The sequence below is a fragment of the Paramisgurnus dabryanus genome, chromosome 16, assembly GCF_030506205.2.
Source record: "Paramisgurnus dabryanus chromosome 16, PD_genome_1.1, whole genome shotgun sequence".
Classification (NCBI taxonomy): Eukaryota; Metazoa; Chordata; class Actinopteri; order Cypriniformes; family Cobitidae; genus Paramisgurnus; species Paramisgurnus dabryanus.
The window spans coordinates 7,219,108-7,231,447 of record NC_133352.1 but is presented as its reverse complement, the minus strand read 5'-3'; the positions used below and the strand labels follow the sequence as shown (position 1 = coordinate 7,231,447).

General features: G+C 36.7%; 1 protein-coding gene across 1 annotated transcript; it reads left to right on the top strand.

The window, feature by feature from the left end:
• The first annotated feature begins 7,994 nt into the window (after positions 1-7,994).
• Positions 7,995-12,266, top strand: sqstm1 (sequestosome 1). The gene is made up of 8 exons (XM_065267980.2): positions 7,995-8,285; positions 9,613-9,708; positions 9,839-10,188; positions 10,276-10,429; positions 10,556-10,636; positions 10,733-10,908; positions 11,380-11,587; positions 11,678-12,266. Exons 1-8 carry the CDS (start codon positions 8,117-8,119, stop codon positions 11,836-11,838), a joined length of 1,395 nt encoding a protein of 464 aa, XP_065124052.1. The 5' UTR covers positions 7,995-8,116; the 3' UTR covers positions 11,839-12,266.
• Positions 12,267-12,340: the final 74 nt, after the last annotated feature.

The following is a 12,340-nucleotide window of genomic DNA, read 5'->3' as shown; positions in this document are numbered from 1 at the left end:
TAAGCCTGCATTTTAATATGTGTGTTTGTTTGTTTATTCTTCACGCCATTCCAGACATATATATATATATATGTCTGGAATGGCGTGAATTAATATTAGTTTCGTGTTTAGTTTTTCGGTTTCAGGCAAATTGTTATCTTTAGTTTACTTTTTCATTTTTACTACAACTTTTTAATGTTTGTGGTAGGCTATTACAGTATGTCTGGTGGTCAACCACTTACAGAAAACATCAGACAATCACGCCATCTAGCGGCACATTGATGCAATATCACAGCTAACAATTTTTGGTTCCCAAACGTTTTCCTAACGTTAGTTTTGGTTCTAAAAACGTTCCCCTAACGTTATTTTTTGGTTCCCATAACGTTATTTTTTTAAGGTTTGTTTTTGTTAGCCAGATTTTTTTTCTTTACAGAAATAGGATGTTATTATTTGGTTAGTTTTACGTACCCCAATGGTAAATAACCAAAAACTAACGTTAGGGGAACGTTCTGTGTTTGCTGAGATGATGCTTGTGTACTTTTTTAATTGTCAATGTTATTAATGTAAAATGTAACGAGGAGTTGGACAAAACGGAATGTATTAACTTGCAATTATTATTAATTAATAATAATAATAATAATAATTATTATTATTATTAATGCAGTCATGAACTAAAGTGGCCCGGTCTATAAAACTCCAGGGTTGAAAATGAGTCCTACTCCGGCCCTGATGTTTGCTATTATTATCACTAATACTTATTTGTGATTCTTAACATATAACTGAGTAAGCCATTAAACTTCATTATATAAGTGAAATTCCTCTTTAAACTAATCTAACAGATTCAATTAAATTGTCATTTCAGACTAAAAAATACAACATGTCACATTTAAAACAATCACTTATAAAACATCTTACATTAAGGTTATCCTAACTTTAAGATGTTATTTAAGACATACTTAAGGAAAAAATAAGAACTTTCTTAAGAAGCTTTTTTGAAAATACAAAATATTCTCCTTTGATCGGCGCATTTGAGCCAATCGGATGTCAGGAAAAACAAGGTTTAGTCCTAGTTGGGAGGGGCCGCTCTTATCCCCCCTCAAGATTGGAAGTATTGGTTTGGCCCGGTCTGAAACACACACACACGCACGCACGCACGCGCGCGCGCGCGCGCACACACACACACACACACACACACACACAGCGTTCCGCTGAAGCTGAGCGGGCGGTACTGTAGCGCATCGAAAAAAGAAAAAAAAAAACTCTTTAACCACCGGCCCGAAATGGACCGGCCGTTCTGGATTGCTCCCGGTATTTCCAATGGCCAGTCCGCTCCCACCTTAACTCTGCAGGACACCTACCCTCCAGGACCGAAGTTGCCCATCCCTGATTTAGGGGGACATTTAGCAAATATTACAGGTAGGCCTAAGACATTACTAAAATTCATATTATATTCTAAAACATAAAAGATGAGGGAAGCATGGTGTTTTAACTGATATAGTTTATTAGTTTTATAAACAAACTTTAATATACTGTAAACTTAACCCAGTGCAGGGTTTCTAAATTGATGCTTATATAATATTTTAGTAAATGTTAAGTACTGTAGTTGGGTAGTGCAACACTTATCTAAATATGACATAACAAATAACTGATTTAATGATTTTACACAGAATCATTGTCAGTGCAGTTTTGACATACATCGATAAGTTATTAACATAATTTACAAGTTCCTGTTATTTAAAAGTGCTCACTTTGGTTGACGTCTTTGTTGGAAACTGTAGCGGGACAGGCTGCATCTCTGACGTCATCCTCTCTGACTTGGGGTGTGGCGGATGGAGCGGACGAGGGCCCTTGGCAATCGTTAGCTGATTAACAACACTGATGTTGTTTACTATCGTTAGTTTGAACTGATAGCTAAAACGGGGATGTAGCATTGCGATGTTGTTTATAAATCTGAAAAAAAAACCGTTTCAGTAGTTCGCTTCATCTTTCCTATAGAGGGTATGCACGTGACATCACCTTCGGCGACAGTGCCTGCGGTTACGCCCACTGAGTGGCAAAACAGAGCGGGAGCATTTGTGTACACAGTGTGAAATCAGCAAAAACACGGTGAAAACGCGTCTAAATGGGAAACCGATGTTGTGTGATAGACTATACTAACAGATTTAACAAGAATACGGAGCTATCGTTTTACAGACTACCAAAAAACACCGAAAAAAAAGAAGTAAAGATCGTTCATGCCAACGTCCACAGCACAGGTGGTAGTGCTAGGGTCAATATGAAGCAGAGGTTTTACTTTCTGCTTAAAAGTATTTTTTCAGGTATTTGTATTTTATCCGTGTTTTTCTTTGGTTATTCTATTACATTTAATAAATAAAAATGTTAGTTTTACATTTAAAATTTAAATACATTAACGTACTTTTACTCAAGTAAAAGTACACAATTTCAATGTAATTATGTATTAAATAAATGTTAATATGCAATATAAAAGAATACACAGTATGATTATATGATTTAGAATGTAGTGAAGTAAAATTTTCTCCAATACAAACAAAGCACAGATGCTTGGAAAATGTAACTAATGTAACTAAGTATTGTCCACCTCTGCTATCAAGTCCAACTAAATTCAATTTAAGATCAATTTGAACGTTTGCCACTCGATGGGGCGAGTTCCGCGTGGTCATGTGGAACGTCAATGCATACCCTCTATCAATGATGACAGGCAGTGAACCCTTGACTTGAGTCAACGAGGGCGCACCGGAGTCGTATTTTGGAACAGACTCGAGCGTCCTGCCGGAAATAGGAAGTGAAGTTGCCCATCAGTGTGAACTCCTAACATTCGCCATCTAAGGCCCTGTCCCAAATGGCACACTCTGGACTTGTGGACTTTATCAGAGTCTACATGACATCATGAAGTGCAGACCTTAGGGACCCTTGACTCAAGTCCACAAGGGTCCACAGACTCGAGCGTCACACCGGAGATAGGAAGAGAAGTTGCCCAGTGTGAACTCCTCCCTTTCGTCATCTGATTCGTCTGATTGCTGTTTCGCAAGGGCTTCTGAGTTGTTAAAGTGTGTACACAGCAAATTTAGCAGAGTTAAAATTACGGTGTTAATGGAAATATAAAGAGTTCAGAGTTAATTTACTCTATGAAAATAAAGAGTTGGTGTCAAAACATAGTTACCACTTTTAAAAAAAATCAACTCCTACAGTGTTGTGTTAGGGGTGTTTGTTAACTCCTAGGGTGTTAAATAGAGAAGAAGACCTCCCTCTCTTTACAGCACACACTGAACCGTGTTTTTGGATGATGCAGTTCAAGCAGAAGGTCATCTCTTTCACTGTAAATGGTAAGTAAATGTTCAATAACATTTTTTTTTGATTAATAACATTTGAAAGTTATGAGGTGTTATGTTTTATATTGCTGTTAGTATCAAGATTAACATTAAGAGTCATGTGTTATTGTCAATATATAAATGCGGCAGTTGAGTTTAGGTCTTAGCCTCAGATGGAGCAATTCATACTCATAATGTTTTGGGAGGTTTTTTTTATTTTTGCTTTATATGCTGTTTTAGCTTTAAATAGTTTTAATTTTTAAATCTGTTAATGTCTACAGGAGATTTGCTTTGGGGACTTTGGAGGAGCACAGAAATAGGCCTACATGAAAATTTATTCAGACGAAGAGCATTTTATAACAAAGTGAGTATTTTGTGTAAAACATAAATGTATACAGGGGCGTCGCTAGACCCCTTTTACTGGGGCACGTGCCCCAGTGTAAATCTTTTGTGCCCCTGTGTAAATCTCAAGTTTACATTTTAGCAGTTAACTAGTTTATTCAAAGACAATCGCGGCAAAACGGATCTATATGCAATGTAGTTACCCAATTCACGTTTGAAAAAGCGACGCAACAGTCGCACTGACGCGTGCACGCCTCAATTCATGTCCGCGTCCGCGCACGGACATGAATGGGTTCGCGGACGCGGACATGAATTGAGGCGTGCACGCGACTGTTTTGCCGTGCGCAGCCGCATACAAAGTACACGCGATTGAGTTGGTTTATGAAAACATGGCGAGACTAAAGTAAGTTTCTAAATAATAATGAAAATCTCATTGACGCATGTGATGGAAATCAGAAATGTTTTGTGCAAAGCAGGAAAAGGGAAGGAAAAATGAGAGATGATGACATTGGTGGTGGTTGAGGAGATTCCCCCATTCATATGTAAAGCGCTTTGAGCACTGGAAAAGCGCTATATAAATGTAACTAATTATTATTATTATTATAACATCCTACCCTGTCAGGGCTTAAACATTAGAGGGAAAATTTCAGGAAAACCTCTGTCAATAGTCTATGAAATTGCATTGTTCACATACAAAAACTGTGTTATACTGTTCTGTATTTTCAGATATGAAATTAATATTTAGTTGACTAGCTCTAGGTCATTACATAATCAGTTAGCAGTAACTAAGATAGATTTTTTAGTAGTCATAAAATGAAAATATTCTTAAAAATAAAAAAGAAGTTATTAATCATTGTTATGTAAAATGCAAATGTGCATAACATTTTTTTCTCTCCAGCCATTATTTCCAAACATTTTATGCCTTAAGACATGTTAATTATGTTGTATATATGTATATATGAAGATGATACTTAAATATTTTTAAATAAATGTTTGTCTTTCCCAGTACTTGTTGCAATGTTGGAATAGTGTGTTAAGCAAAGGAAATTGTATCTTGCACACAGGCTTTCAAGAAAAAGTAAAAAAAAAAATGGGGGGCCTGTGCCCCAGTAGAGCTTTATGTCTAGCAACGCCCCTGAATGTATAACTGATTTCAAAGTATTTTGTAATGTGTTCTGTATGTGAATTCTGTAATGTATTCTGTAAATATTAGTTGTTATGGTAGTTATTAGTTGTTTTTTAATCATGCATGTTTCTCTTTTATTTTTGTTTTATTAACAGAAAAGTTCAATATCCAGTCTGAGGTAAGACCAAGGATCATCATATTCTGCTGTTATTATGTGAAAACCAACATGGCTTTTTGTCAAACTTGTTTGTATGAACTGAAGCATCCCATAAACTGTGTTTATAAATATCTGTACTTTTGTAATACATTTGTAATGCTTTTTAGTTGTCTCGGATGTTAATATATGTCAATTTAATTAACACTTAAATACATGATACATTGAGGACAATTTTTCTGTCATAAATGTTGATCAGATGACATTTTAATAAATCCTTAAACGTTTTATAATGAGAATGATAGATTATACTGCTGTATTGTTACATTTTAAATAACAGTTTATAAATAAAGTTTTTTTCCCAAAAGTACCGTAATATGTTGCTGTCTTTACATTTACCATATTAACACCATAGTATTAAAAATATAACACTACATTGGAGTTAACAAATAACACTGAGAGAGTTAATTTTTAACAAATAAAAAAATATTTAACACTGATTAGTGTAAATTTATAGTTAGATTTTTAACTCTGCATAGAGTCAATGCTAACACTTTAAAAGAGTCAATGTGCTAACACTTTCAAAAGTGTTGAAATAACTCTTATAGAGTTATTCTGAGGTTCCAGATTTTGCTGTGTAGCCTGCAGCAGTGCGGGCTTCGCCAAAGACTGCATCAAGGGTGCAAAGGAGGCGCTGGTGAGCAAAATTCGGTGCGTAAAAATTACAGAAGGGACACCCTACGGACTCGAAGTCTAAGCAAGCACTATTTAAGCCACAAGAACGAAAGTCCACATGAAGTGCACCATTTAGACAGATTTGTGAACAATAATTGAGAGAAATATAGAAAAAGTCTTAGATCTTTGAGTTCAACTCATGAAAAATGGGCGCAAAAACTAATAATTCAATCAATTATTAATCTGTATGAACTAATTATTCTATAAACATTAAACATGTTTTGACTAATGATGAATCTCATTTATCAAATGCTGTGTATGTGACTTGTGTGCCTTATTATCACCATTTGTCTATGGAGAATTGATTTTAATAGAGCACTAAATTGTTGACAAGAACATAAAATTCCTTATAAATCGAGTGACTTTCTATTCTCAGAATGCACCACATTGATGTATTTACCTTTAAATGACTTTAAGTGACTGAATTTGTTTAGTTTTTTTTAAAACAGAGCATAGATAAATAATTATTCTTTCCTTTTAAATGCATTGTGTTCTTGAGTTACCAAGTTTTGTCCATTTCTGTTTACATTGACTTTTTACTTTTATCATAAAAGTAACCAAGGAAAGGTCAGCTTTATATTAAATAGGCCGACTTAACATAGCTCAGAATTTAAACATTTACATGTTAAATTGTGTTTCATATTAAAAGTAATACAGAGAACATTTGTAATAATGGTCTTTAAAGTATAGTGTCCAAACAGACTAAGTATTGGTTGTAAAACAAAGATTGAGAACTTGTGTGGAAAAAATGTGATGTCACCTTTAGTTAGGTTGCAATGACGTTGCATGTAAACAAAAGAAGTCATGTGACACGAGTGAGTCATTATCAGGTGACATAGCTACACCCTCACTTTCCTCCAGAATGACTACATTTTTTTCTATTCTTAGATATTTCACGAACTTTCTAGAATATTCACAACAAGTTCATCATGTCACCATGAGGACTAATGTTTTCTCAAAACATTTATCATACGCTGTAATCTCCCTATGCCTAAACTAAAACTAAAATATCAAAACTTACTTTTATTTAATTCATCTATTATAGATATAAAATAGATCAACGTTCTATTATAAATTACCTTTTGGTTTTGTTTTTATTAATACATGTATAAATATAATGTACTTATACTAATGTACCATGTTTATATTATGTAATGTTAATATTATAACAAGTTTATCTGTCCCTAGATAGCACCAGTGATCTATAATAATATACAGATCAGTGCTTACAACCATATTTCTACTTGTAAGGCTTTGTTAACTACACTCATTGATAAAAACACATCGAGCTCTGAATTAGTTTTTTTTAGGCAGCCATGTTAAATAGACCAACTAACCCTCATTCAAGATGACACAGCACTTTATCTAAACACTTGTCATATCAAACCTAAGTGGGTTAGTAAACTTTGTAACAACAAACTACATTAAATACCAACATTACGAAAAATAACCATAGATTTATTCTAGTAGTTATATAGTATTATAATGTGTAGTAACCTTCATTTTTTTGCTGTATTGATTACCATTCATAAAACCATGGTTTTATACAAAATACCAGGTTAAACAATTTTTTATGTAGTAAAACCATAGTTAATTTGTGGTAGCCATGTTATTTGTTTGTAGTAAAACTATAGTTAATTTTGATAAGAGAAGTCCCATGTTTTTTTTTTTGTGGATGAACTATTTTTTATTCATTGCATAGAACACAGTACACATTGTCATATCATAGCAATTACACATCAATGTCAATACAACATTGACAGTACAAAAAACCCTTCTGACACAGCAATAATCTTATTTCTCTCATGCCTATTACATCAGTAAAAATAAAAGTTTAGGAAATAAATAAATAAAATTCACTTAACATGTATAGATAAATGTAAAGTATAGGCATAAGCAAACAAACAACCCGAACACAAAGTCTGACTGCTCTTTTCTTTATGAAACCAGTAATTGAAAACAAATAGCCTGTTACTATAAAAAAGCAGCATAGAGAGAACTTGGTTAAATTAGAAATAAAAAGCAATACGACTGTAAAAATAAATATGTGTTTATTGTCATCTATAAAGTGTATGAGTGCAGAAGGGATTTTCCTCTTATATTGCATTGTCATCCTTCGGTTCATGTTGTTTTCATATGTGTGTCACATCACATGATTACACACAACATGAACTCTGCCCTGCGATGACGGTGGACTCGGACAACCCCGTTCTGCCAAGACGCCCCTAAACACGCCCATAAACTTGCGCTCGTTTCGTCGATTGGCTGCTTTCTCGCTTGAATTTGCATACGACGCTCAGGCTTATATACAGCGCTGTCGGCTGTAATAGGAAACGCATTCTGTCGCGAGCTGAACACCGAACTGTGTGTCCAAGAAACGCATTTTCTACTGCGCAACACATCCAGAAGTCAGATTTCAGTCGACTGTTTCTTCAAGAAATAATCGCTACGATGTCGATGACAGTGAAAGCTTACCTCATCGGCAAGGACGACTGCAACAAGGAGATCCGTCGCTTTGCCATAGATCAGGATGTGTCTACAAGTTTCGAGTATTTGAAACGAAAATTGATCGATGTTTTTGTTGGGCTCAGGACTGCGCCCTTTCAAATGTACTACAAAGGTAAGGTTTCAAGTTATTATTCGACTGCATATGGAATTATATAGCCATTGTCATTTCCCAAATTGTGGTACGTTTAAAAATGTAAATAAAGCTCATAGTGATTCTTACAAAGTGACATTGGACGTAACTTTTATAAATAACCCTCTTTAGCATATGATATTGTATACAATAATGTTTGTACATACAAAAGTAACGTTACAATTTTAAGTTTATACGCTAAAATTAACATTGTTTACTTCACACCCTGACACATCGAAATGTTTTGGTTATATAATCGGACACGCGCGCGTTCTCGCGGTTACGCGTATGGACGGAACGTAACTTCCGGTCTCTGTTTGTTTAATGTTGTAGTTAGTGGAACTTTGAACTCTGCAACAAATACCTCGTAGAATATAACAAACGTTTTAGTTCCTAAAAACGAGGAAGACGGCGATAATAGATCACCGCTATGTAAAGTGAGGGCAGCCGATCTGTAGTTAACATTGTATACATGTAACGTAACATTATACAGTAAACATTTTACACAGTAACGTTAGCTCAGTGTAGTTTTCGATATGCTTTGCTATGATTTGAACTAAAGTAATCTTACAATGTTTATTTAGCTTGTTATCAGATATAAACAACTCTAAAAGGACTCTGTTGTTATTGCCGAAGTTTCCCGGAAGTAACGTTTGTTCCACAAAGACGTTTGTTTATGTTGTTACTGCTGAAAATGTCAGTTGTAAGGACTTACCATTAGGGCTGTAACGATAAATCACGTGTCCCATTAAAAAAAGACCCTGATTTTGAATCGCAAGGCTGCGATTCTGTGTTTCATGCGCAGCTTGTGCTTGTACTATGGCGCTTTGGTCAGTAAGAAGTCCTTATCAATCTAAAATCATTATGAGTCGGAGTTGTTTATAACGTGCATTTAAAAAACCAACACTCGTTAAACAAAATCATTCAAAATATTCTTTATTATCATGAAAATACCTGAAATAAACTGAAAAACGGCAAAATAAATATTCTTCTAGACATTTCCTGGAATAGTGTTTGTAACGCTACTTCTTCTGTGGCACAATTGAAGTTTCTGCACACGAGCGCCCTCTGGCTTTTGGATGTGGCGGCATTTTACCGTTATTCATTCATTGAGAAAACATGCATTTGCACGATTAATCGTTACAGCCCTACTTACCATTGTAGTTCATTAAATGCTATGTGCAGTCTGATGTTTATAATGTAGTGTAAATGTGTCAATGGCAATACTGGAATGAACTCATAATAACTATGGCAAACACATTAGCACAATAATAATGATCATTTGCTTATTTCTGTACTTGTTGTGTAGATGAGGATGGCGATATGATCGCTTTCTCCTCCGATGATGAGCTCATGATGGGTTTGGCTCTGGTGAAGGACGACACCTTCCGTCTATTCATCAAACGTAAGTAACAATGATAACACAGGCCCTTTTAGTCCCAACTTGTCAGTCATATGAGACTCGAACCAGCAAGTCTCAAGTTACAACCCTTTATCTTTTCTCTCTAATTTTGCTATGTTTCTTCCCTTTGCAGAAAGAAAGGAACATAAACGTGATTCCTCCCCTCATGGGATCCCTGGATTCGCATTTGCCTCCCACTGCAGTCCTCCAGGACCTCCCCATATGGGCCCTCCTCACATGGGCCCACCAGGACCACCTCATATGGGCCCACCAGGGCATCATCATCCAGGGCCTCACCCTCATGTCCCTCCAATGGTGCACCCAGGTGTGACCTGTGATGGGTGCGAGGGGCCGGTGGCTGGAACCCGTTTCAAGTGCACCGTTTGCCCCGATTATGACCTGTGCTCTACTTGTCAGGGCAAAGGCCTCCACAAGGAGCATGCTCTCCTTCCCATCTTCCACCCTTTTGCCAACATGTTTGAGGTAAACCTTTTTCTAAATGTGTTGTTGCTACATGTAGCACAATCTTTTTATGTCTTTGAAATGACGTTATTGCTTTTTGTTGTTTAGTGGTTCCCTCGTGGGAAGCATTTGCGCAAAATGAGACACTGCATGTGGGCACAGGCCCAAGCTCAGGCCCAAACCCAAGCTCAAAACCAGGCTCAGCCGGGTCCCTCTGGAGCCCAGGAAAACCAGGATACCTCTGCAAAGACAGGGGAGAACGGTACGACACTGTTGGTCAAAGTGGCCAAACATATAGTTGTTGTACAACCATAATCTTCGATTACAATTTCATCAAAATAGGAATCACTAGGTCTGTCTGATGCTCAGTGTTAAATTTTATCCACAGGTGCAACTGACTCCTCCCAGGCTAATGTAGATTACCTGAAGAACATTGGAGAAGGAGTGGCTGCCATGTTAGGCCCTCTTGGTAAATTTCATGCTAATTTTTTGCTTTGGTATGATCATCTGGGTTGTTTATTGATGAGCATCATTTGTTAACTCTTGAATGTAATTTGCTTTTCAGGAATAGATGTAGATATTGATGTTGAGCATGATGGCAAGAGGACCAAAGTTACTGCAACTCCTTCCACTTCCAGCGGACCACCTAGTGCCCCGAGTGACCTTGAACAGTGGCTTCTCTCCAGAGGTTCGGGACCAGAAAGTCAGGGCACTGAAGAAAGCACCAGTGAGGAAACAAAGGTAGTTATTTTAAGACATTCAAGCTATATTAGAAGACCTAAGATAGCGTGCACACCAAAGCGTTTACACCGGCGTATGTTTGCAGTCGTTTCCAATGGAAGTGCCGCGCTTTTAAAAAATGCCAGCAGCTGGTGGGTTTTTTCCGCGCTGAACGGGCGCAATTTGCATTTTTTCCGTGCTCCGTGTCGAGTTGAAATCTTTTTACTTTGTGGGTGAAATGCTCAGCTTGTCAATATCTCCTCTCACTCCGTCATCCAATCACAGGGTAGGAGGGGTGGGACAAATATCAAAAGCGATTATCAAAACGATTAGCTGAAAAATGCTGGCAAGCGCCTAGTCGTCATCCACCTGCCGCTTTTAGCATTTTTGGTGTACACGCTCCCTAATAGTGAACAGTTCCAAGATTATGGTTATAATGTTGCTCCTCACACATCCTTTTAATACTCAATCTTTTGAACCTTTCTGTTAAAGGGCCAGAAAGACCAAGTCAGCGATGAGGAATGGACTCATCTCAGCTCCAAAGAAGTCGACCCCTCCACAGGAGAGCTGCAGTCCCTCAAGATAGAGCAGGATGGGGCAGATGATAAAGCAGCTCCTTTAAGCACCACCTCCATCACAGGAGCTACACCGGGCCCAACAGGTCTACGTGAGGCAGCTCTTTACCCACACCTTCCCCAAGGTAAAGCATGCTCAAAAACCATGTTCAGACATGATCATAGCAAAACCAAAACAATTCAAGTAACCTAATCTTTAATCTCTTCTCTCTCAGATGCAGACCCTAAGCTGGTGGAGTCCCTTTCTCAGATGCTCTCCATGGGCTTTACTGATGAGGGTGGCTGGCTCACCAGACTCCTCCATGCCAAAAATTACGACATTGGAGGTGCTCTGGACACCATCCAATTCTCTAAACCACATGGACCAAAGAAATAAAAGAGAAGCACAGGAATACAGAAGATCTGGGTTTTATTTACTCAATGATGTTTGAAGTTCCTGCCAATACTAGAGCCTTTTCTACCAATAGTCTTTCTATACTTTTTCAATGACAATTTCTTATTGTAATGTAAACAATATAGATTATTTGGTGACCAGCATATACTTAATTCCGTTATTGAGTTTAATGAAAAATAGTAAGATCTATATATATCATGTATGCAAATTACTTTCAGGTTGTTGATTAGTGACATAAGTATAATGACTTAGAAGTTCTGTGTTCATTTCCTTAACACATAAACAGATTTTGTTAGACGAGGCGGAAACCTGGGATGTTTGTATTACTAGGTAATCAGATAAAATTAAGTAAATATTAGGTCTTCTACAATTCCTGTCTTTTCTATCCCTAATAAAATATTTATCTAAAATATTGTGTTTGAATTATTTTGAAGTTTGTCAATTAAATGAATTAATGAAAATTGATGACATTTAGTCAAATTCA

Excerpts from the sequence above, each read along its gene's own strand:
- sqstm1 (XM_065267980.2), top strand. The coding sequence starts at position 8,117 with ATGTCGATGACAGTGAAAGCTTACCTCATCGGCAAGGACGACTGCAAC. Across the intron at positions 8,286-9,612 it reads CTTTCAAATGTACTACAAAG|ATGAGGATGGCGATATGATC; the intron begins GTAAGGTTTCAA and ends CTTGTTGTGTAG. Across the intron at positions 10,189-10,275 it reads CTTTTGCCAACATGTTTGAG|TGGTTCCCTCGTGGGAAGCA; the intron begins GTAAACCTTTTT and ends TTTGTTGTTTAG.